We start from the raw sequence: 24,370 nt of genomic DNA on the forward strand, positions 1-24,370 counted from the left end.
GTTTTATATTTAATTTTTTTATGTTGTTTAACACTAATCATTATTCAAACAACTTTTTTTTTTATAACAATATAATCTATAAAAGCGAGGTGTGTGTGTCTGTCTGTCTGTCTGTCAAATATCTCTGGATGAGAATCAGACTGACCTGAGAGTTTCAACATGGCTGCCGCTTATTCAAAGGTGTGCAATGTCGGATTTGTTTGTTTGGATGCCACAGTGATGATGTCATCAGTTAGAATAATGGAACATTGGTCCCACCTCCAGGGTTGAAAAGTAACAAATTACATTTACTCTAGTTACTGTAGAGTAGCTTTTTTGTATACTTGTAGTTTTTAAAATCTGTATATGCTGCCATGAAATTATTCCAATGTTGAAATATAATTACCAAAAGCCACGAGGATTTTCATACTTCCTACGGGCACTGCACTAGTAATAATAATCATCATCAAAATTTCAAGAAATAACGGCTTCATATATTTCACTTTATGTGTCATGGGTCTATATATCATGCATGGGTTTCACTTTCTAAAAAAAGTGACAAAAAATATGTAACTTTTTGACATTCTAATTTTTTTAGATGTGCCTGAACATTTCTGAGCTCAGTGGTTAGTTCATGTGAATCCATCCGAGATAGATCGTTTGAATCGATGATGCTATGATCGATTTTTACGCATGCGCAGCTCTGGCGCTCCCTTTCTGCTAGCTTCTCCGCCATGGCGCCTAGTGTAAGTGAAATCCCTTACGAAAAATTGTCCTTAAATCATGTTCAGTCAAGTGTGTGAACAAGAAAGACGGTTTAGGGTGAAGTTACACATATTATACAGTAGTTAGGATTGGATTTCAGCTACTAGACTTTGCTCAGAGGGGTTTAAAAGCACTCTTGAATTTTCTTTGGGCCTCCGTCTGTTAGCTAACAGTAGCTCAGTAGCATCGGTAGAAGAAGCTCAGCACGTTGTTCTGTTGGTTTCCTCCGGCATGTGTGTTTCTGTGTTTACTCACACTGTTTGACTGCCAGTGTAAGGTGTAGGGATAACTCTTTAGTTGAGTAATGTACAGCGTGGACACAGTTTTATGTGAAGATGTGGTGTCAAACATGAGGATCGCGATTCCTTTCGAAGCTTCAGTCTGTCCTGGTTAAATATTATTTAATTTTGACAAACTACATTATTAAGCAGCATTTTTAAAACGTTTCAGATCTATGGGATATTTCATGGCTTCTGTCTGTGACCTATAGTAGGAGGACGAGTCTTAATTTGTGGGACATAAACACCACAGTATTAAATCAACATTTTCAGGCTATTTTACACATTGTAGCAGAAATATTTCCAATCTTTTTTACTTTGTAGTTAACATATTATTGACCCTTTCTAGTCAATATCTTCCTTTAAATATATTACAATGAATTGTCATGTTTAAAAGTAAATACAATTTTAAAATAATGGCTTGAATAAACATGTAAATATTTGACAAGTAATCCAAAATATTACGAATGCATTATTTTTGATTTATTTAAACCCCTCACCTGAGCACGTTTAGACTCTTTGGTTAAAAGATAATACTCTCAGTAGTTCAATTTATTTTTTATTTTATTTTTGACCGTCAGTAATTAAGACTTAATAATTCAAAATTACATTTCACACAGATATAATTTGTCCTTTATCTGCCTTTGTATTAATCTGCCCAATGTAGTTTTTATTTCTTTCTTTTTTTCTAAAGTCTAAGTCTAGATAATTTTGTGTAGTTTGGAAAAGAGACGTAAAGGGTGAGGTAGTGCTCATACTGCCTACTCATACTGTAATTATTATTATTATTTACCATTTAATCCAGAGAATTACATTTTTTATGTAGTGATTGAGAAAAGTGATTTATTGATCAATAATTTAGTTTCTATTATTAGCCAAAGTATTTGTAAATTGCAGCCAATAAAACCTAAAATAGAAGAATTCAAAGAGCCACAGTTTGATAAAAGTGTAGGAGGAAGAAAATCTCAAGTGTAATATGATATTTATTACTTTATGTTTGGATAAATATGGTGGACGGTGGTGGTGGTGTAACGATTAAGGAAGGAGGGTCACTGGTTTTTGTGTACGTGTGTTTTCTACTGCTGGAGACATTGTGACTTTTCTTTTGGAGCAGCCTAACTACTGAGCATGTAATTACATAAAAACCTTGACACTCCCAAGCACTAACTTGATGAATATTAACAGTATCAGTTGACCAACTTCAAAAAGTTCCTTACAAATGTGTTGTTTTCTTCATGTTTAGTTTAGTTTTTTCTAACGAAGGTTTTATTTCGTTATTTATTTCAGTTGGAATAATAATAAATCAGTGAATGACTGAATGTCATGTGATGATGTGCATTATTTTTTGGAACTGTGACATATTTCTTGGAGTGTAGGATTCAACTAATGTTTGGGTAAGTTTAAAAAAAAAAAAAATTGTGATAACCGTCACTGTAGAATTGCAATACTAGTAAAATCAGAATTGCAATTTAAATCAAATCGGGATTAAAATGGAATCGTGACAAAATGGTATCGTCCCAGCCCTAGTGTAAATGCGTGATATTGTCCCAAAACATACACATTTTCACAGCCTATAGATTTGGTTTCCAATCACTTATTTTGGTCCTTTTGTATCAACCAAGTGTGTCTGATGAAAATTTTTTATACTTGAATGTTTTTTGTCCCATTAACAGAAGAAGCAGAACACCGGTAAAGGTGGAAAGAAGAAGAAGCAGCTTCTGAAGTTCACACTGGACTGCACCCATCCTGTTGAAGATGGCATCATGGACGCTGCAAACTTTGTAAGTCATCACCACTTGCATTCTTTCCTCCCTCACTCTCTCACACGCTCACTGACTCCTACGATGCAGAGGCTCCAGCTGCGTGAAGTAAAGCTTTAATAGACATTTATGGTGTAACATTTCCACAAATGTGTTTGTAGGAGCAGTTTCTGCAGGAGCGTATTAAAGTGAACGGCAAAGCTGGAAACCTGGGTGGTGGTGTGGTCTCCATTGAGAGGAGCAAAAGCAAAATCACTGTGTCCTCTGAGGTGCCCTTCTCCAAAAGGTAGGAGACCATCACCCTCACTTCATCAATAAATATACTGGAACATTCAACCCTCGGTAGAACAATATCTTACTATTTAAAAACATTAGTGATACAAACTAGTAAAAATCATTTTAATGTAACTATTTAAAGGCTTTTTATATATGACTTTAAGACTGAAAACGTGGTTATTTAATTTTACTTGCATTGATTCGAGTGCAGATCGAGTTCACAACCTGAACCTCAGCAGGTTCAGGTTGTGAGTGCGGTGATTCTACTCTTGATTTATAAACTACTTTCACACATCGGTGGCTCTTATATACTAATAGGGCTGAGCGAAATGGCCTTTTTTAAAAAAAAAAAAACAATATCTCGGTATTTTCAAGCTATATCACGATATACAATATATATCTCAATATTTTGCCCTTGCCTTGAGATGATGCTTTGATGCATAAAATTGAACCAGAATGACAATACTTAATATAAATGAATGGTTTCTCTGTGATGTAATTGGTGTTTTCCCTAACTATTATAGCATAACGTACCTGTTAGTTTCTTTTTTCTAAGGCAAAACCCTTAAAATAAGGTAAAGCCAAATGTCACACAGGGACCTTTTTTAACAGAGGTGCAGAAAACAATATGAAAATGTATTAAACAAATGATGTGCATTTTGTGCACATTTTAAAAACAACTTCAGCTGACCAAAGTGCTCTAGTTTTATTCATATAATAATTAACTATCTGTTACTTATTTATTATTACTGACAATTGTGAATATATCCGATACAGAATATATAACACTTACCACTACTAACACATGCACACACACATGCGCTGTAATGATGGTTTTCTGAGGACTGTCCCTTTAAGGGAGCCATAGTAACGTAAGTTCAGAGTTGAGTCAGACCTGCCTTCTTCCTGATTTGTACTGAGCGCATGGATGAAGTTTAATGTTACTTTTCTGTTACTGTCTCGTCTGAAACGACATAAGCAGTGTTTGATCTTCCTCTGCGTACAATAAACGTGCAGCGTGATGGTAACGAGTTGTTATGAGTTCTGTTTATAATGTTATTGACCCACGGACACCTCTGGATCTCTACAGTGCACACACAGTTTTTTTACTGCGCATTATGCCTGTCATAGACTTTGCTATTATGGGGACCATGTCCATAGCAACATGGTAGGCTACTGCCGTGGTAATCTCGCCCCACTTTCAATAGGCACAGCACGAGTCATTGAAGCTTTCAGCGTGGTTTGTTTCGGCTGCGATCAGAGGGACAGAGAGAGAGAGAGAGAGGCGGGGTTGAGAGGGACAGATAGAGGAGAAAAAGACTTACTGGCGGCTTTACGGAAGAAACTTTTAATGTTACGTGAATTATATCGGTCTTATGATATGGTCCTATGCTTTATCCAGTGATGTTGATAGGTTTTCAATGTAGTGAGTCCCGTGACCCACAGGTGGTGATTTGAGTGGGTCCATGGGAAATTTAATGGGTCCCAAATAAAAAAACATTTATTTCTATTTCTTATATTCTTCTATTTCTTAAATTGTAGTGTTAAACTCTTTTAATGGTGGCATGATATGGCTATAATTAGCAGATATATTCATGTATGTTCAAAATGTATCTGAAATTAAACAAATACAATTTCAAATCTTTATTGCACAACTGTCACAGTGGCAGGTTATAATGCACTTTTGTAGCAACATAAAAGAGCACCAAAATAAATGACTAAAATTTAAATGAAAAAAAAATGGTGTCTGTTGTACAAAAATAAATTATCAATAAAAGTGCTGATTTTAACACAAACAAAACATTCTCATCACCATGACAGAGCCAAAAAATAAATTGTCACCAAAATAAGACCAAAATCTTCTTGTCTGAACATCAACTAAATCAAATGAAATGAGTCAATCACTATGAAACTTATAGCACAAAAATTTAACTTAACTAACACAGTGCAAAGTCTGTTGGGTAAAATAAAATGATGCAGATATGTTTGTGGTGTATTATAAGCAGCTAGTTAACTGGCTGATTGTTGTTGTTGTAGCGGCTAAACTATCATGTACTCCAGGGGATCATGTCTGTGCTGAGTTAAGGCGTAAAAGGGTCCGCTGACGGCTACATTTTTTTTGCTAGTTACTGTGATTTCAAACATAAGTTGTTGTTCACAATGTATCGTACCTAGCAACATCACTGCTTACTACTAAGAAGTTTGTATCTTTGACTTAGGACCCTATAAAATCCGTTTTATTTTTTCCCAAATTCTGTTTTCCATTTTAGTTTTTTTAAAGAAATAATTATCATTTTTTTAAAGAAAAGATTAGTTTTTAAATCCTGTGAGAAAACAAAATAAGTACTAATAAATAAAAAATAAATAAACAAAAATGTATGTCAAAAATTAAGGGAGATATAATTAAAAGGTAGATATAAGTTGTAGTGACATGGATTATTCGAATTGCTCCTTTTTAAATTCATTATATGTCATATAAAGATGTATGAGAATAGCATTAATGTCACCCAATTTCCTCTTAGGGATCAATGGTTTACTGAATCTGATCAGGTTTAATGATTAAGTTTTGATCAACTTTGTTTGAATTAACCTAATTTAAATGATCCTATCTTCTGTAGCTTTGATGAGATGTTGTTAGAATGTAATATTCGTTGCTCCAACGGACTTTTATTTTGTAAACCGGAAGTTCTCACTGAAACTTGATGTACTTGAGGTCGCTTGCTGACTGTGAATAAGTACCTACAAGACACGGACAAAAGGCTGGAATAAGAAGAACTAACAACACGGACTGAGTTATTCTTAGTTAACCAGACACAACAGTTCGAACACTGAGCAGGGGATGATGATTAAAGCTGATCACGTTTTCATGGAGTCCCGCTGCGCTACACGAAAAACGGACGGAGCTTTTAGGGGGAGGGGGGTGCACTTAGCTCATTCAGTGCCAGCCATTTTTGAGCATTTTGACTAATTTTAAAGATCCACAGAATATTTTCTACTATGACTATCTGAAATCTGACACCAGATTCTGAAAGATTGAAGCCTCTACTTTCATGAAAAAAAACATCTGTTTCTGGCTTGTTTCGTTCATTTGTAATCAGAGCAAGTTTTACCCAGATCTTCAGTTTCAGAGCAAAAAGCTGAGAAAACAGCCTTTTTGCAAAAAAAAAAAAAAAAAACCCTGTCAGTGACTTTAAAGTTATTTTTTTTGCTTTAGTGACAACTCTAACATCTGAACATTGTTTCCTTATATATATATACAGTATATATAAAAAAACAAAACAAAACGAAAACACTGAGACAGGGCTTTTGATGGCAAAATTATTATTATTTTGCCATCTGGGTCAGACTTGAATACATTTCTTACTGTATTTTGGCATTCCTCCAACTTTCTCTCCCGTCAGTTTGCACACACGCAACTTCCTCTTCCTCCCGGACATGCAGAGTGTCACTGCTTGCCCCGTTTTTTTATTATTTTATCTCACCATCGCCACATTATCCATGAGTTCCACACACGCTCTGGTTGAGTGTGCGCTGCTGGGAACGTCAACTCTGTACGTAGCGCCATTTTCTGTCTCGTAAACTCCTTTCCTCTCTCTCCCTCTGAGCTCTGCTGAGCATGGATGATCTCTCATCCATAGGTGCGCTGCTACCTCCTACATGTCACCTATTATTTTGCTATCTGGCTCACAGGCTGGGGGTATTTTGTACCCCCCCACCCGCCATCTTCATGGCACAGTTGGTCACTACAACACCCCACAGCTTAGATATTGATGAGGGACCTCCGCCAAGGTGTTTTCTAGTAATCCCCGTGAAAAAAACGCAAATGACGAGTTATCTCGTCAATGACACTGAGCGTTTGGATTTGAAATGACGAGTTATCTCATCAATGGCACTGAGTGAGTTAATAAGCGGTCCCAGGTAACATTTTGAAATGAAATTCGCGTTAACTTGCTAGTTGTTATTGTAGCGGCTAAACTAGCATGTACACAAGGGGATCAAGTTAATGCGTAAAGGGGTCCGCTGACGGCTCGGTTTTTTTTGCTAGTTACTGTGGTTTTAAACATAAGTTGTTGTTCACGATGTGTCATTTTTCATGGGAAAAATGAGGTGCGATCCTGGGACTCATGGATAGTGGATTTACTGTGTCCATTTACATTTTTATGCATCAGGGACGCAGGACGCGTACCTAGCAACATCACTGTATATCTCCTAAATAAATATATCAATATTTATTAAAAACTCTATATTATATATATTATATATTGCCCAGCCTTATATACTAAGATTGTTTGCTTCTAAACATGTGCTGGTGAAGCTTTGATACTTGTACAAGTATGTGTTTATCTTAATGATGGTCACCATGTACCATCCATCATTAATGGATTAGTATACATTATTAGTATACTAATAATGTAATTAGTATACATATTAAATTCATATTCCTCTAGATCAGAAGCTGATCATTAGCTCCACATTAAAGTCTCTTTACACCAGTTTTGACATCTTATTCTATGAAAGAAATCATGCTGATATCATTAATGAAAGTTCCAAACGATGCTCAGTTTGTCCGGCATCTTTAATTTAACATCGAAATTCCTCAGCAGTCTGACGTGAGCTCAGGAGCGATTTATCAAAAACACACGGAAGTTTGATTTGTGGAGAAGTTCACTTTGAAATATGTTCTGCTTCAAGGATTCATTCAGCCTTATTGATTATCAGGCTGAGTGCTCCACAGCTGCTTAATTTCTTCCAACCTGGCAACACACACACACAATCCATAGCCAGTGATTAACAACGTCCAGGCTTTAAAGTTTACACACTAACTGATGACAGACGTTTGTTGCATATTCAGACAAATATAATACAGAGAGAGCAGAGCGTGTGTGCGGCGCTGTTTGTTCATATTTTTTTGTTTTTACGCTGTTTTTTAATGTGATAGCAGCAAACATCCAGTCTGTAGTAGGATAATACCAGTGTAGCAACACTGACTGAAGAATATACCAGTAAATTATGAATATGTCCATCGTACTTAATGTATGTGGATGTCGTACAATTCAGGTTCCCTTAATTTTCACAAACCAGTCTTTGAAGTGTCACTAAACCCAAATGTTTAGGCTGACGTGCACTAGGCTGGAAAAAAACCCAAAAAGCTTTAATAAAACTCTGACAGCAGACAAACAAGACACAGGTTCATGTAGCTGGACTGTGCACAACATTACTACTAATACAAGCACACACAACGCCTGACATGACACTCACCAACACACACAGCTCTCCAGACACTACAGCAGACAACTAACCCTGCACGGGCAATCGGCTCCAGACGTACACACCAACTCACACACACACACGTACCAATGAGACAACACACAGCGACAAGGAGTCATACACACCTAAAGCCAGAGACAGTTCCTATCTCAGTTTTTGGGCCACACTTTTGGTTCGGTACGTGTTTTGCGCATATAGAAAACATTTTTCTCTCCCAAAAATATCTCTTCATTTTACATGTCACGAAAAACTGCATTTCACAGTAAACAAATGTATTACTGGTGTACTTAATAATATAAAATTTTTATTTAAGGTAATAATATTTTGAAATGGTAAATTGCCTCTTAGTTCCTGACTACTGTACAGTAATACAAAAACGTAAACAAACATTTTCAAATGTTAGTGTGTCTGTGCTTTGACTACTTGTATACAGCAGTAGTATAAAAATAGAGCTAAACAATTTCTAAAGAAACAGTGTGGGTGTGTTTAACATTTCTTGCTACGCAGTCAGTGCATGGTGAGCTTTTGTGGTTAAAAGTAACAACTTCCCAAAGGAGGCGGGACATCCCGCTGATTGACACTGACTGAGGTTTACAGTGTGAGCAAAGCAGCCTCTGTGGTCCCAGTCCGTCTGATTCACTGACTGCATTTACAATATTTGCGGCGTTATCTGTGTGTGGTCATATTTGGCCGCCTCAATTTCCACTCACTCACTACATTTCTCAATTCTTCTGCCAAGTGTGCACTTGTGTGCATGGCTTTCATTCAGGGGCGGAGCCTCTTGTGCTGCACTTTTCATCTGCCATTCCGACATATAGTAGACATCACATTTAAGTAACCATTGTCCAGGAGGTCCAACTATCCATGGCCAATGCAAGGCTTTGTGTTTGAGCCAAATCACTTTCAATGGCTTTGTCATAGAAACTGGAAATAACAAAGTCTCCTTCTGATCATAGATCAGATTTTAGCATCTAGTGGGATCCATAAAACTGTAGATTTAGAGATTCAATTTTTTATGAAGGCTGTGACCTTTGGCGTATAAATGTTTTAATAACCGTTTTATGAATGACAGCTGGATTATGTTGGGACTCCCAACAACAAATAAATTAGGCAAGTTGTTTTTATTCTTACTGGCGTCCACTAGGGTGAACAGGTTTGTAGTGAGTTCTCAGTGACACTGAACCATGTGTTAGTCCCAGTGCAGTTAGTGATGTATGTTGTAGTTATGAGTTTGTGACTGTGTAAATATTTGACTACTAGGAATGAACAGAAATGAACTGCAGTTCACATGGTAGTTTAATTAGACTACCGCTTAATAAATATCAATATGTAACATACTCAGGTATTTGTCCTTTACAATGTACGCGTGTACACTAAACACATGATGCTGCACCATCAATGATTTACTGATTCCACTGAACTCAGCACCTGTTTTTCTCCTGTTTGTTGATTTTTAGATATTTGAAGTATCTGACCAAGAAGTACCTGAAGAAGAACAATCTTCGTGACTGGCTGCGCGTCGTTGCTAACACCAAGGAAAGCTATGAACTGCGCTACTTCCAGATCAATCAGGATGAAGAGGAAGAGGAAGATGAAGATTAAACTTCCAGTTCTGATTATGTACATCAAAATAAATTTTTACATTACAAAAGCTAGTCTGTGGAAATATCTGAGTCGGCCTGCTGGTCTAATCCAGACGTACAGAGAATCTAATTTATGGGAGGATTCTTCTCGGTATTCATTGTGTAAATCACCTTACAGTCCGGGTTTAGGTTTTATCTAAGCACTGAAATTCGCTTTAAAATGTAATTTATTGCAATTTTCAAAAAGTTAATTTTTCTCCTTTAGAGCCACTTAATCAAACTGAGCAGCTTGTACCATAGCTAGACGTCCTAATTGTTTAGTTCTGATCCATGACTACTGACCTATTTTGTGTGTTACTATTACACTAATGCTGACTGAAGCCCATTCAACCTCTTATCACAGGAGTGAACAATGCAGGGCCAGTGTCCTGTTCCCAATAGTTGGCTCATAAACCAGCTCTGCAGAACACCTGAGCAGCAGAGATTTTATTTAGTATGCAAACCATAACCATTAGAGCTCTGTTATGAAACTTCAGATAACAGACACGAGGATCATGACAGCATTTAAGTCCTAGTTATCTCGTCCAGTGGAGACTGACCAATTGTGGTTGAATTGAACTTGCTTTAGAAAAGTAATTTAATGGAATGAAAGGGGACCTGACTTTAAAACCACATTTGCTTTTGGTGCTCACAGACCATTTCCTATGAAAATGATTCTTTATAGTAGGCTAATGTAGCTTGGATCATTAGTGAAGATAATCTTTTTGGATGATGTGTGATTGCCTGAATTGATCACATGATTAGAATGATAATAGGTCTCAGGTAACAATAGCATTAGTGTGAGAGATTATAGAATTATTGGAAAAAAATACATTTTAAGTCAATTTAACATTTATGGAATGCAAAGCACCACCTACATGGGTCATATTTACAAATAAAAGGCTTAATTTTTGTTAAAGCTAAAAATACATTTTGCTAGATGGAGAAAATCAAAACACCGGCTTTAGAAATCATACACAGCCTCAAACAGGCTTTTCCACCAAGGAGCATGGACTTTTATTGCTGAATATGTCAAAGGCAGACAGAAAACAGTTTTCATGAACATTTTATTTTTTAATGAAAAATGTAACCCAATGAAAAGTAATTAAAAAAAAAAAAAAAAACACAAAGATAACACCATAGCGTACCCCCCCCCCCTCCCCGACAAGGCCATGCCTTCTTTTTTTAAGCCCACAGCAAAATGCAAAGACCCAGAGCAGCAGTGCAATGCTAGCTCTGACCAGTTTGGGATATCGCTTTAAGCAATGAAAATTTGGAATCATTAGAATGTCAACTTTATCAAAAGCAGGAGCTTCAGTGGTCAGAAGACGTGAATTGAGCAATGACTCAAACATTGAAAGTTTAGGGAATGTAACATTGAGTCACCAACTCAGAACACAGCACTCCACTTCCTGATTGTAAACTATGGCAGCTGAGTGCATTCACACACTCACTGCCAAATCAACTAATCAGCAAAAAGACTTCCATATCCTGGACAGACACAGAAAAGGCACAGGTATGGAGTGTTGGTGTGTAAAAAAGCCCTCAGTAAGAAACACCCGAGGGTCTGCTGTAGCACCCGTAAACTGAACAAATACTGCCACATGGACACGAGAAGAAAAAACAAAGACTGTGGTAGGAATGGACAAAGGATTGAAAGCAGACTGTGCAAGGTGTGAAGTGTGAAAATCACAGGAAGTGAACATATTGACCATTAATCAGGACAGCTGGAGCATCCACAGCACCTTTCTGTCTCCAGTCCACCCACTGTAAGATTAACTGGTTTGCTGGTTGTTGGATGTTTAGATAACTCAACCATCCCAGTGCAGTGACCAGCAGTGTGGGTCTGCTGAGCAGCGCTGGTCTGACACCAGTGAAAAAGGTTGAGCTAGGACTTCTGGAGGCCAATCAGATTGTTCGGGGGTTGTACTCAGGCAGCTTTTTCAATCGCTCCTCCTCCTGCTGAGTGTCCTGTCTGGCAATGATCAGAGAGTGAGAGTATCCCATCTCCACCTGAACGCACCACAAACGGCTCATGTTAGCACATCACATTCATCTCAGCTTAGAGGGAAGAACTGCTGAGTCAACACAAGAAGAAATGAGTAGATACCTAAAGCTGGACATGATTGTCTTTAAGCATGGTCCATTATTTAAACACGTATAAACACTTAAACGGACAGAGCAGAGATGGCTTTCAGGGTTTAATCATTTCTAAATGTAAGCATAAGAGATAATCAATGATTAGTGAACTGAACAAAGCCCTACATATTAATTTATATCACAATGTCATTACATTGATCAACACTAGGTGGTAGTGACTGCACATGCTATTATAGTATTAATCAAATTAGGGATACACCAAAATAAAAAAAATTATTGGCAAAAACTGAAAATGAGAAAACCATGGCCTCCGAAAAGCCAAACATGGAAATAAATGATTCTGCCAATTATTAGTAGCATTTAATTTATGGCTATGAATGTGTACTAACCTCACTAAAATGTAAACCTTGCAACTGCATTATATAACACTAACATTCCAACAATGCTCAATATAAAATAACATGTTTAACTTGACTTTATTCATGGACATTAAATAATAATGTGCAGGCCTATAACTGACTGGGCTGCTGAAAAATTGAAAAATAAATCCTCTCAATAAATTAATCATAAATCTAGTCCGATAAGTTACAGCATTTTCACCAAAAAGTATACAAAGAAAAAAAACAGTTATGGTTAATCCACAGTGTCATTGTGTCGTTCACCTGCTCAACGTAGACGCCATCCAAGGTCTTCACCTCCTGAGCAGTGGTGGAGGACTTGGGTTTATTGTCTCCGTATCCCTAACGCACAAAGTAACATCTAACTTCAGACATCACAGCTTTACTGAACAATAGCTTTCTACCGTATTCTTATCTTTATGTGAGAATAATTATTCTACTGCAACACATGAACATTCTGATGAAGGGTAAACAGGGTCTTACCAGCTCTCCACAGGTGGGTGAGGGGCCCCAGCTGATCGTGCTCTCATCTGCTGCAATGATGATGCTGCTCTTCCTGTTCCAGGAACACATTTATTACCAGTTGATCAGGACAGAGCAATGGTTTCTGTTTATACGTTGGCTTATCAGGAGCTAGGGCTGCCTTTAAAAACCTGTTAAAATCCATTTCATTACACTTTTCAAAGCACACTCAGCATTATGAGTTAAAGTGTGAGGTTGCTTTAAGAGATTTGACAATGTGTGCTTCACTGTGTGCAGAGTCGTCTTATGAATAGTTGAGGGTTAACGGCTTTAGAGAAGGACTACAGGTCAAATATACAGTTGTTCCACCCATTATTGCCATGTGCTTTTAAGGAGTTACCATTATACCTAGTTGGTAATTAAATAACCATGGTGTTAGGGTTAGTGAATGACTTAGATTAACCCAGATCACTGGAATGCATCCAAACTACCAGTACTAGTGACCAATACCAGCATCAACACAAAACCTCCACTCCATCTCCTGAGACGGGAATCAACAGCAGTGTGATGCGATGCATAATAACTATAACAGAGGTGGGACGATACAGAACTCACAATATGATAATACAATAATGGCCTCATGCTAAAGATTCGTTAAAATTATTTGGGAAGTAAAAAAGAAAAATTGCAACTATGGTTTTAACGATTAATATGTATGAACTTGTTAAATATTGGGACAGATGTAGTAGGGATGGAAAGGTATGCTTCACCCCCAGCCCCCTTCACTCTGTCACAATACCACTTGTACCTATTGATGATAGATCTTAATGCTTTAATATCTCAATATATTGTTGCACGATGTATCGTCCCACCTATACTAATAATCTCAGAGTGCACCATTACATATTAAGCCTTCACTCAGCTGTTTACAGTAACACATCTGTTTATATCTGTGTTGGAACTCATGTCATAGGAAACAGGGATTGAACCCTTACCCGCAAGCCAGACTGCGGATCTTCCAGCCACATAGATCCTGCACTGATTTAGGGTACATGGTGGAATCTCTGGAAGTGTTGGTGACTCCCCAGAAAAACAATCCTCCTGCAACACAAAAACAAACTTGTGAGACGATGAATTCAAGTACAGCATCAGGGAATAACAAAAAAACAGTTACTCATGTCCTAGCACTTGGTGTTTAGTATTAATAAAACAATTACTACAGATAATAGCTATAGACAGTTCAAGTGATGCGCAATGACAAATATTTGCATACCCATTTCACTGAGAGCAAAGGAACACTGGTAGCCGGTGTAAATCTGAGCAGCTCCACGTCCAGGGAAATCAAAGAGTTTGACGAGGCGAGGAACCATCTCATCCTTCTGCTCAGTGTGACCCAGACGGCCGTAGCCACCAAAACCCCAGCTGAACACCCGCTTCTGGGAATCCAGCACCAGCTACACCATCATTCACAGGATAAACAGTGTTAGAGGACAGTGAAGAACTGCAGATAGCCTTTTGAGGAGTCAATCATTCTAACCGTGTGGTTTGCTCCACATGCTACATCTCTGACCACCACATTAGGAACAGGCATGATTTGGCCATCCTTTGACTTCTCGATGAAGATAGCAACACGGCGAGGGATGAGCTCACAGTCATACTCGATGCGCTGAGCGCGGGCAATGAACTTCCCGTCACTGTTGTGGCCTTTCACAAAACAAAAAGAGTCAGACACACTGTACAGGTTACATAAAAAGAAAAGATCATTTAAAGAGAACTTTAGTCGACAAATTTAAATAATACAGGCTTTGATTCAGAATTATTTCTGAATCTCCATATACAGTACATATATATTTAGGCATCTGTATTGGTACACAGCAGAGCTGCCAACACAACGACAATGTATGGTCTGGGTCCCCTCACCCCCAGTGTGACTGTTAACCGGAGCAGTAGACAGTCCGCTCGATACACTTTTATACTTTGTTTACGAGTTTCCTATGTTTATATTGGATAATAAAGGGCACGTACTGTACCAAACACACATGGTTTGGTACAGTACGTAAGTAATAATCCAGAAATAAATTACATTTTAAGATGCTTAAAAGACATTAAACATTTTTCTGTGACCGGAAGATAAACAAGGGCTTTTTAATGCTAATTTGTAACAATAACACAGCCACAACCCCCTAGCGGCAGGGCGGCCAATCGCCGAGCGAGGCGTTCCCTCCACGCAGAAGTACAAGGGCCAACCTCCGCGTCACGTTGACGGCATGCCCCTGACGCTGAACCTTAAACCAGGCTTAACACAGAATGCTGTAGACCTACCAAGTTGTCCATACTCTGGGCAGCCGAAAGAGTACAAGTTTCCTTTGCAGTCCACCACCATGCTGAATTCAGCGCCACATGCAACTTTCACCAATGGCTGACCATTGTAGGAAATCTAGAAAACAAAATCAATGAAGAATGCTGAAAGAAATCCCTACAATTATACAATGAGGACTGCAGTGAGGGTAGACTGTGGGTGAGGCACTCTAAATATTACTGTTCTAGAACTGATAGATCCATGGAGCAATGGCAGATCAGAAGAAATACAACAAATTAAAGGGAATGATCAGGTTTGGTTTTGTTGAGCTGGTGATCCAAGTGTTGGCTTTTTAAAAAATTGCATCTTAATTAAACAAACTTAATAGTCTGAAAATAGAAATGCAACAGACTCATTGTCCCACATATTGAATCAAGAGTAGATTACACATCAAAACAATCATTTAGCAGCAGGCTTACTGGTGCTGGGCTGAGTACTGCATCAGTCTGGTTTCCTTGGCCGAGTTGGCCTAGTTTGTTCTCACCAAAAGAGTACACTGTGCCGTCCTCTGAGGAGACAGAAGAACATAACGCCAAACAATGATTTCAGTCGCTCCTTATTCAATTGGTCTCATAACTAAAGCCATTTTTCCTTTCAACACACATAATCAGCTGTTAGTGTGTAAAATAAAACCAAGGCTTCAGTTATAACAGATGGTGACCAGCCTACCTGTAAGTGCTAAGGTGTGGTTGCGTCCACACGCTGCAGACACAATGACTTGCTCGGCCAGGACCTCAATCAGCTTGGGAGCCTCTAATCGTTTGGTGTCACCATGACCTAACTGCCCTTTGTCATTTCGACCTGCGTTGGAAGGAGAGTTGTTTAAAGTGATTAAATGAAAAGCTGCACAAAGCTAGAAATGGAACCATCCACTGTGTTACATACCCCAGCTCCACAGCTTGCCCTCTGTGGTCATGAGGAGACTATGTGCAGCGCAGGAGCCAGACACCACACAGCTAACCTGCACATCATTCAGACAGCCGTAGCGGTGAGGACCCCACAGATTCTGACCCAGGTTGCGGAATGCAGCTGAGAATCCATAGATAACACAAAAACAGATCATTACTAGCTGTAAACACGGATATGCCAACCAGTCTTAGCTACTTCCAAATCTAGGTCATGAACAGCAAGATGAAAAGATCTGAGGATTTAAAAAGCCCTTACTGAGCAGCTCTGCAGGCTTGTTTTCTGTTAAATCTAGATTATTGTATCATCTGAAAAATAACTAAGGATTCATGAAAATGTTTGCACCAACAACTACATTAGTTATTACCTTTTAGAAATGGGTATCTGTAAGTTAGCTGTGATGTAATTCATAAGCCCCAACCTCTGACCAGAAGCAGAACAAGCTAATTAAAACTAAAAAACATTTTAATAGTTTACTAGTAATTGATAATCATTTAGTGAACTAGTCAGCATTGTAATCCAGCTTTCTCCGTAGGCAGTAGACACTCAGGACTTGTGGTCAAATGGTGTACATCTCTTAAACAATGTAAATAAACTAGACATGACATTTTCTTTGATGCCAATTGTAATTTTATCCTTTTTTTTCCATTTAGATTTAAAATAATGAATAAAAAAACTTGACATATTTCTGTACCACCCACCCCTACTTTCAGTTGAACTGACTGATTCTAATTTTCATGAAGGCTTGAGAGTCAGTGTCTTCTCCTAACAGAGGGTAAAAAAGGTAAAGCACAGGGAAAAAATGAATTAATTTACTTAAAATAACAAATCACAATGATTAGCTTGGACACATCAATTGAATTATTTGTAAAGATGCAAAGAACATTTGTGATAATTGAGAAATTTGGTGGCCTTGATGGTGGAATCTAAATCAGAATAAAAAAAAATATCTGATTTTAAAAGCATTGCAGTATCTGCCTAATTTAATAGTGAAACATGCTGTAAACTATTTGAATCTGAAAAAAGCTGCAGCTTTACTTTTTAGAAAATAAAAATAGCCATGCCAACTTTTGCGTTAAAAAAATGCTCAGCCTTCCTAATACGTTATCTATGCTCTCGCAGACTCAACACCTCACTCATCTGCACTTGTCTTTGTCTGCACAGCTGCTCCTGCTAACAACCCAACCCCCAGCCAGTCTCAACAAAGACGATTTATCAGAGTACTAGAGTATTGAGTTAAGAAAGAACAAGGCAGAGACTGCTCACTGCCTCAGGCATCAGCATGCATGCATATGAATAGGCATTACTGTCACAATCAATTAAACTACCCTCAGCAGACTGCTACGCCCATGATCCTGTGCAGCACAGATACATATGTAATGACAGCTCTTGCATGGCTCTTCTATAAACTTCATTTTCCATCAATGTTCAACAGAAAATCTTGCTCACTCCCCTAATGATTGGTCATTGATTATCTCAGTCTAACATTCAAAGCTCATGTGCCAGGAATATTAAACACGCAGGGACCCAAAAAAGTCCTGAATGAACTTATAGAGTTAAAACAACGTAGCCCTTTCCAATCAAACAAGTAAAATTCTTAAAAATATGAAGAATTAAAATCCATAATTCAGGCCAAAAGCAACACTGTTGCTACACCAAAAGCCAGGAACGAAGGTTGCCAGTAAATTGCAAATGGGTAAATTTGTGAGATCATACAAAAATAATTAATCATTTAATAAACTGATAGACTGTTTCTATTCACTATGGGTGCAGTCTATGGTTCAATGACTCCAGGAAAGCCTGTGAAAGGGTTGGAACATGATGCATTCACACAGATCAGTAAGACTACATCATAACGTACACAATATTTGTATTTTATATTAAGGATCAACCAATAATTGGCACGATCGATAATATCAGACAAAATTGGGCATCTTTATAATAATTGTATGCATCGTTTTTTTCCACAGATACTGTAGCTGATAAAATATGTTTATTTTAAAATGCCTTCCTTACACAATCTTATACAGCCGTCAGACTCTGCCTAAAGTCACCACTCTTGGTTTAAGGTCTTTTATCACACATCAGTGTACAAAAAAAACAAACTATACTGTATTCAAGCTAATCCCAGATTGTGAATTTTACACCAAAATTACATTTTTACAGGAAAAGAACAGATTCTAAATATCGGTGTCCTTTATTACCAATAATCAGTATCGGTCCTGAATAAAACCACATCGTCGACCCTTATTTTGCATAGCCAATATTATCTTACTGGACCCTCGCCACTTTGTTTATAGTAGTGCAGCATGCGTTTTTGCTGCGTCTCTCAGCATTACAAACAGCGTACAACACCTTAAGTTTCTTTTAATGAATATTTTAAAAAATTTGGAAGCTTGACAAGAAAAAACCCTTTTTGTCCAATGTAATCATGCAACACCAAGACAACAGAAAAACATATAGAACTGGATTATTGCTCCTGAAAGGATAAAATAACTTATTACTCTTCGTAATAAGTTTAAAAAATACCCTTTTTTTTAAGTGATGAATAAAATTATTGAACTCATTGTTTGCACTGATGAAGTTACATGCTCATTCCCTCGTTCAATATTTAATTTGAACCTAAATCATGTTTTTTTTCCAGTCTGTCTCCGCTTTACTAAAGTTGACCTTCCCTGCTAAGAAACAGCCACCGACTCATCTCAATGTTAGAAAACACTGACAGCTTCAAGGTTGGCAGTGTAAGATGCAAGTTTAGGTATTCAAAATGATTTCTATTTACTTACTAAAGTAAATTTTACTATATAAATTATATTACATATGATCGATTAATACAACAGTGTCAGGTAAACACAGGGGCCAGCTGAAACAGGAAGAAGCACTGTAACATGCCAAGGAGGAAGGAGAGAGATGAGAGAACAAGTGGATAACATGTAGAGGAGAACCAAGATCAAGGCTCCTTGCTCTACATTGGTCTTTGCGTGTCTAGGTCAGGGTATTACTTGGAGTCACAGCTGTGGAAGATGTGCGTCTTGTTTTTCCAAAATGAAATGGTATTCCTGTTAATTTACTTCCTGTTTGTTACATTTCTGTTATTAAATGACTGATTTGCTCAAAAGAAACATTCCCTCCAACTCTGCTTCTCTGACTAATCTCAGTTTTGAAGAAATATCCGAGTCATTTTAATTTTGCTTACAAGCGCCATCACTTGTCTTTCACGCAGTGTAACTTTTACCAGTGATTAACATTTAGTTTCATGCTTTTTATAATGCATCAATCAACTAAAACATTATGGCCTCCTATATCAATCAATCAATCAATAAAACCTAAGCCCAAATGGGCAGCAGAATTGTCCATATTGTCTCAGTACATGTTGTATTGTCTAGTTAACCTCCTTACACTTCTCAGTTTTTCTTGCACTGTGACTAGACACAAATCTTCAGATATTACACAACATATTCCACCAAATGAGAAGCCAAAGAGATGTAAAAGGTCACAAAAAAAATGGTTGGCTTTTAGAAATGCTTGAGATATGTTAGGTTTGAGACATCAATGGATCTACCTTGTTGTTTGGGAACCTCCTTTCTTCCAATTAAATCCCAGTTTGTTGCTCCAAAGATGAGGAGTTGTCCTTTAACTTTAGGGCACTCAAGTTTCTGTGGAACAGAAAAGGATTTCAAAAAGGTATCACAACAAAGGCAAAACTCAGGTAAAGCAGAAGAACTGAGCCACAACGGTGGCTGTATTCTGATTGGGGAAAATGTAATGTAAATTACATTCAATGTACAGTTTAAAAAGGTTTACTAAAGGGGACATACTGTGAAAAATTCACGTTTGCAGTTTTTTTCATCACATATGAGATAGCTTCAGTGTCCACCAGCACACAAAATGTGAAATAAAACCATCAAGTCGTTTGTGGTCTGTAAGTCTTAGTTACAACACAGAGAAAATGGCTATGTTTCAAATTTTATCCATTTGTGACATCACAAATAGGTAAAATACACTCCCCTCCACTGGTAACTTCACCCTTGGACTCCCTGTCCTATCGCTGATCTGACGTGTTTGTGACACAATCGACGCAAATTATCACCTTAAATGCACTATTCCTGTAGTGAGAAGAGGAGGAGGAGAAAGTGAGTGTGGGTGACTTATAGACAGTAGGGGTGGGAACCTCTGGGTACCTCACGATACGTGATACACAGCTCACAATAACGATTATCTCACTATATGACATATAAGAAATCTATCTATGATAATCTATGACATAAGAAGAAAAAAAAGATTAAGCGTATAATACAATTTTTATTTTATATTTCTGAAAGACAATAAATTGAAAAAGTGTCCTATGAACAGTGACACTATTTTAGTGCAACATTTATGTAAATAAGTGTCAACATACCAATGTAAACAAACAAGTTTCTCCAATATTGCTTTCTGTAAACAAAAAATAGTGTCTTTCTGACCAGTGACACCATTATAGTGCAATATTATAGTAAACAAAATATTGGTTCCTTCAACAAACAGTTACAAAATTTCTGTGAAAACCTACCTGCACATTTTAGTGAAAAAGCAGAAAAGGTTTAGAAAATAATAAAGTAAATCTTAAATCCAAAAAAAAAAAAAAATTTAAAAAAAATTAAAAATCGATACTTAGCTCGAGCATATCGATAATCAATAGTGCAAAAAAAAACAAAAAAACATAACTAAATATCGCAATATATCGCCATATCGTCACACACACCTAATAGACAGTGCCACTTTTACAGTTTAAATGATCAACTTACAGAGTTACTAAAGGATGAGTTCACTCAGAATATAGGCTTATTCAATTATTATTATTAATTTTGCCCAGGTATGTTGAGGAGCGGGAGGGACAGGCTGCTGTCTCGACTTACTCTACACCCTAGGTTCCCAAAGTGGGGTACGGGTATCCCAGGGGTATGCAATGTGTCATAGGGGGTACGTGAATAGAAATAAAAAAAACATTGATTAATGTACCCAAATTTGTACTTTACAATGTATAGCTCATACATAAAGTATGTAAGGCCCCAACAATATCCAAGCAATAAGTGATATCAGTCCCTGCAGGATTTTCTCTTTCAAATTTCATCAATTTTGAGACCAATTATTATTTAATTTGGGGAAATTATGTTAAATAATTGCAGGAAAGTTTACTTCTTTGAACAATTTGAAATTTAAAATGACTGGAGTTATGGGAAAAAAAAGCATGGGAAAACTGTGATTCTCCAAATATAGTGGAATATACATTGAATTTGTGTATTTAGATATCTGAGATATCCTAGCTGATTTATCTACAACTGAATTATTTGGTAATCTGGACAATAATTTGTTTTTTCTGTCTCTAACTTTCTCCTGCAGGTCTAAAGGGTTAGATTTGTGCTGTAGGGCTACATTGTATATGACATTACATTATTATGTTATTAAGTGTGCAGGAGTAGGGGGTACATGGCTTCATATTCAATGTCTGAAGGGGTACGGGACTGTGAAAAGTTTGGGAACCACTGCTCTACACACAGTGAACAGGGCAGGGAAGGGGGAGGTCTATGCAAATCCAGGGATACACCCCAAAACAGCAATGTCACAGAACTAGTTTTTACAGGGTATTAAACCTTTCTGTTGCTTAGTTAATGTTATGTTTTGACATAAACACCAGCACAGATATGTAATGTAGAGCACAGGAAACTGTTTTAAAAGGTGAAAATTTTTTCATAATATGTCCCCTTTAATTTTATTCAAATCTCTCCATTTTTGTGCAGGATCTTTCCTATTCTTAGTGTGTGCTGACATTAAAGCTGCACTACCTGATTGTGGAACCATGACAGAGGGACATGGCTGCATTTGAACCGTAAATCCCGTCCCCCATTCTGATTGTCCCTCCCAGTCTCCCCTTCTCACTTAAGTGTACGAAATTGCGCACGAGAGCTGAACGTGCACTACCGGTAAAACACGTTGCCACACAAAAGGATGCACACAAAATATAGGAAAATTGAACATTAGATTACCTGTCTAAAAGGAAAACAGCCACTTGCGCGTCCAAAATTAGTCCAAGACTGAAAACAAGTTTGCGTCGTGCTTCATTATATATCACAACAGCCAATGAGGAGGCTCCTTTGTGGGCTCTGCTCACCCCTCCTTTCTCTAAATCCTGTGATTGGAGCTGGAGGGGGTGACCGCCAAGACTTTGTCTTCTGGGGTTTTATTAACTAAAATAATTAATTATAAGGCACAGACAGCACGTAGACGTGCAATTTTTTCAGAAATTATTACTTTTACAATATACTATATGATGCTAATAAGATTTTTTTTTATTAAAGAAAATCGAGTAACCCAGCTTTAAGGCACTTCTATTATGGATAGCAGCACCTGCGGCCAATCAAACTTGAAGCACTTTTTGCACTTACTAAGGGTTTTCTTTCTATATCAATTCTTGCTAGTGTTGTACTTCGCTTTGGATAAAAGCATCCACTTAATGAAATTGTAGAATAAAATACTAGCTTAGAAAATCTAAACAAAAATCAAGGGGAAAAAAGAAAACCAGGCCATTCTCATTAGAAAGCTGTGGAGCCAGACTCACTATTTTCTCTTTGACATCATCAGCCACAGTGACTGGCTGCAGACCTGCTCTGGCTGCTGGTTTGCCAGGTTTCTTGTTGTTCTCCTGCTCAAAGTCAAACTCATCATCACTGCTGAAGTCCCTCTCTTTTCTTTTTCCACTTGTCCTCTTCTTCTTCACCCCACCGTTCCCTGATACGTCTGTTACCTTCTTACGTGGCATCTTTCAATGGGATATAGATTCTGTAGAGAAGGGCAGTAAAAACTTTTTATGAGTGATGATGATGATGATAATACAGTGAGTTGTACAGCAAAGTTATCCACCCCTGTCTTTTTGTTGGGAGACTGCATGTTCTGTTAAAGTTTATATCAATTTCTTCCTCTCAGTTAAAAACATTGACAAAGACGTCTAGTCATACATAAAAAGGTAAACCTTTAGTTAAATAGAAGTTTGTCCCCGGGCACTAACCAGCTGGTGATAAACATGAATTACTTAACCCTACAAGCCTAAAGTAGGCTAACATAAGTAAAAGATACAACACTGTTTCTAACCGACGTGTCCAGCATTACATAAAGACTGTGTTGAGGTTGGTTTTTTTTAATGTCTAATGTCGGTTTTGTGAGGAACAGTGGGACGCAGAGAGAAGCCGTCACACCGGTGTAGCTAGCAGCTAGCTTCATAGCTTCATTAAGCTCCGTCGCTCTTTGTTCGCATAATGCTCGGACAGCAGGCTAACAGACGTGCTAACACACGGCATGTCATTCCATACACTGAGCCTACGGTCGTGTAAGTGAGTCCAACTTTAACGCAAGTCCCGTTTTAAATGCCGTGTGTTGGAAACCGGCGAGAAATTCACTTTGTGAGTTTTTGACGAGGTTAATGAAGCTAACACTACAGTATGCTAACACTGTGAATAAAGGCACAGGTATAGTTACATAAAACGATGCTGCAACAACACAAAAAACTTTTAGCCACAACATTTTTACTTTAACGTGTCTTCAGTTAAAGGTATAAGTCGAGTGAATTATAGCAAGAGATAGTTGTGAAAATGATAAAGCTGAAAATAAATCATGTACCGGTGATTTCCTGAGTCGGCAGCGCTCTGTCCGTCTGTGGTTTGATTGATTTGAACAAAAGACGCTGCAGTCTGCTTTCACACCACGTGGTCTGCATTTAGCATTCATACAGGAAATTACACACACACACACACACACACACACACACACACACACACACACACACACACACACACACACACACACACACACTTCATGATTATTAGACATGAACTAAAACTTTATTCATAAAACTTTATTAAACACCAATGGCAAATAACATAAAAAAGGCACAAAATGTTTTTTTTTTTTAAAACCACACACATACAATAACAAAAACAAGCAGGGTTAGCACTAAAATAAAACTAAAAGGTTTACTGTTAGACATCAATACAACTCCAATAAGACGACTACATAAAGACAAGACTTCATTACAGCTACAAAAAAATAGCAACACCAAAAAAAAATAAAAATTAAAACTGCACAAACCATATGAAACAACCAAAATAAAACAGAACTCCCAACAAAAAAAAGAAAGAAAAAAACCCCCAAATCCCATAAAACTAGA

General features: G+C 37.6%; 2 protein-coding genes across 2 annotated transcripts; one reads left to right on the top strand and one right to left on the bottom strand.

Annotated features, from left to right (window-relative positions):
* The first annotated feature begins 673 nt into the window (after positions 1-673).
* Positions 674-9,981, top strand: LOC114467565 (60S ribosomal protein L22). Its single transcript, XM_028453965.1, has 4 exons — positions 674-725; positions 2,696-2,803; positions 2,944-3,068; positions 9,784-9,981. The coding sequence occupies exons 1-4, from the start codon at positions 714-716 to the stop codon at positions 9,926-9,928; spliced, it is 390 nt and encodes a 129-aa protein (XP_028309766.1). The 5' UTR covers positions 674-713; the 3' UTR covers positions 9,929-9,981.
* Positions 9,982-11,091: 1,110 nt separating this feature from the next.
* rcc2 (regulator of chromosome condensation 2) lies at positions 11,092-23,974 on the bottom strand. Its single transcript, XM_028453848.1, has 13 exons — positions 23,824-23,974; positions 22,769-22,989; positions 19,736-19,829; positions 16,153-16,296; positions 15,937-16,068; positions 15,687-15,775; positions 15,231-15,345; positions 14,446-14,612; positions 14,182-14,362; positions 13,904-14,009; positions 12,930-13,002; positions 12,711-12,788; positions 11,092-11,961 (listed from the first exon to the last, which is right to left on the bottom strand). The coding sequence occupies exons 2-13, from the start codon at positions 22,967-22,969 to the stop codon at positions 11,857-11,859; spliced, it is 1,485 nt and encodes a 494-aa protein (XP_028309649.1). The 5' UTR covers positions 22,970-22,989; positions 23,824-23,974; the 3' UTR covers positions 11,092-11,856.
* Positions 23,975-24,370: the final 396 nt, after the last annotated feature.

This window comes from Gouania willdenowi, chromosome 7, assembly GCF_900634775.1.
Source record: "Gouania willdenowi chromosome 7, fGouWil2.1, whole genome shotgun sequence".
NCBI classification, from domain to species: domain Eukaryota; kingdom Metazoa; phylum Chordata; class Actinopteri; order Blenniiformes; family Gobiesocidae; genus Gouania; species Gouania willdenowi.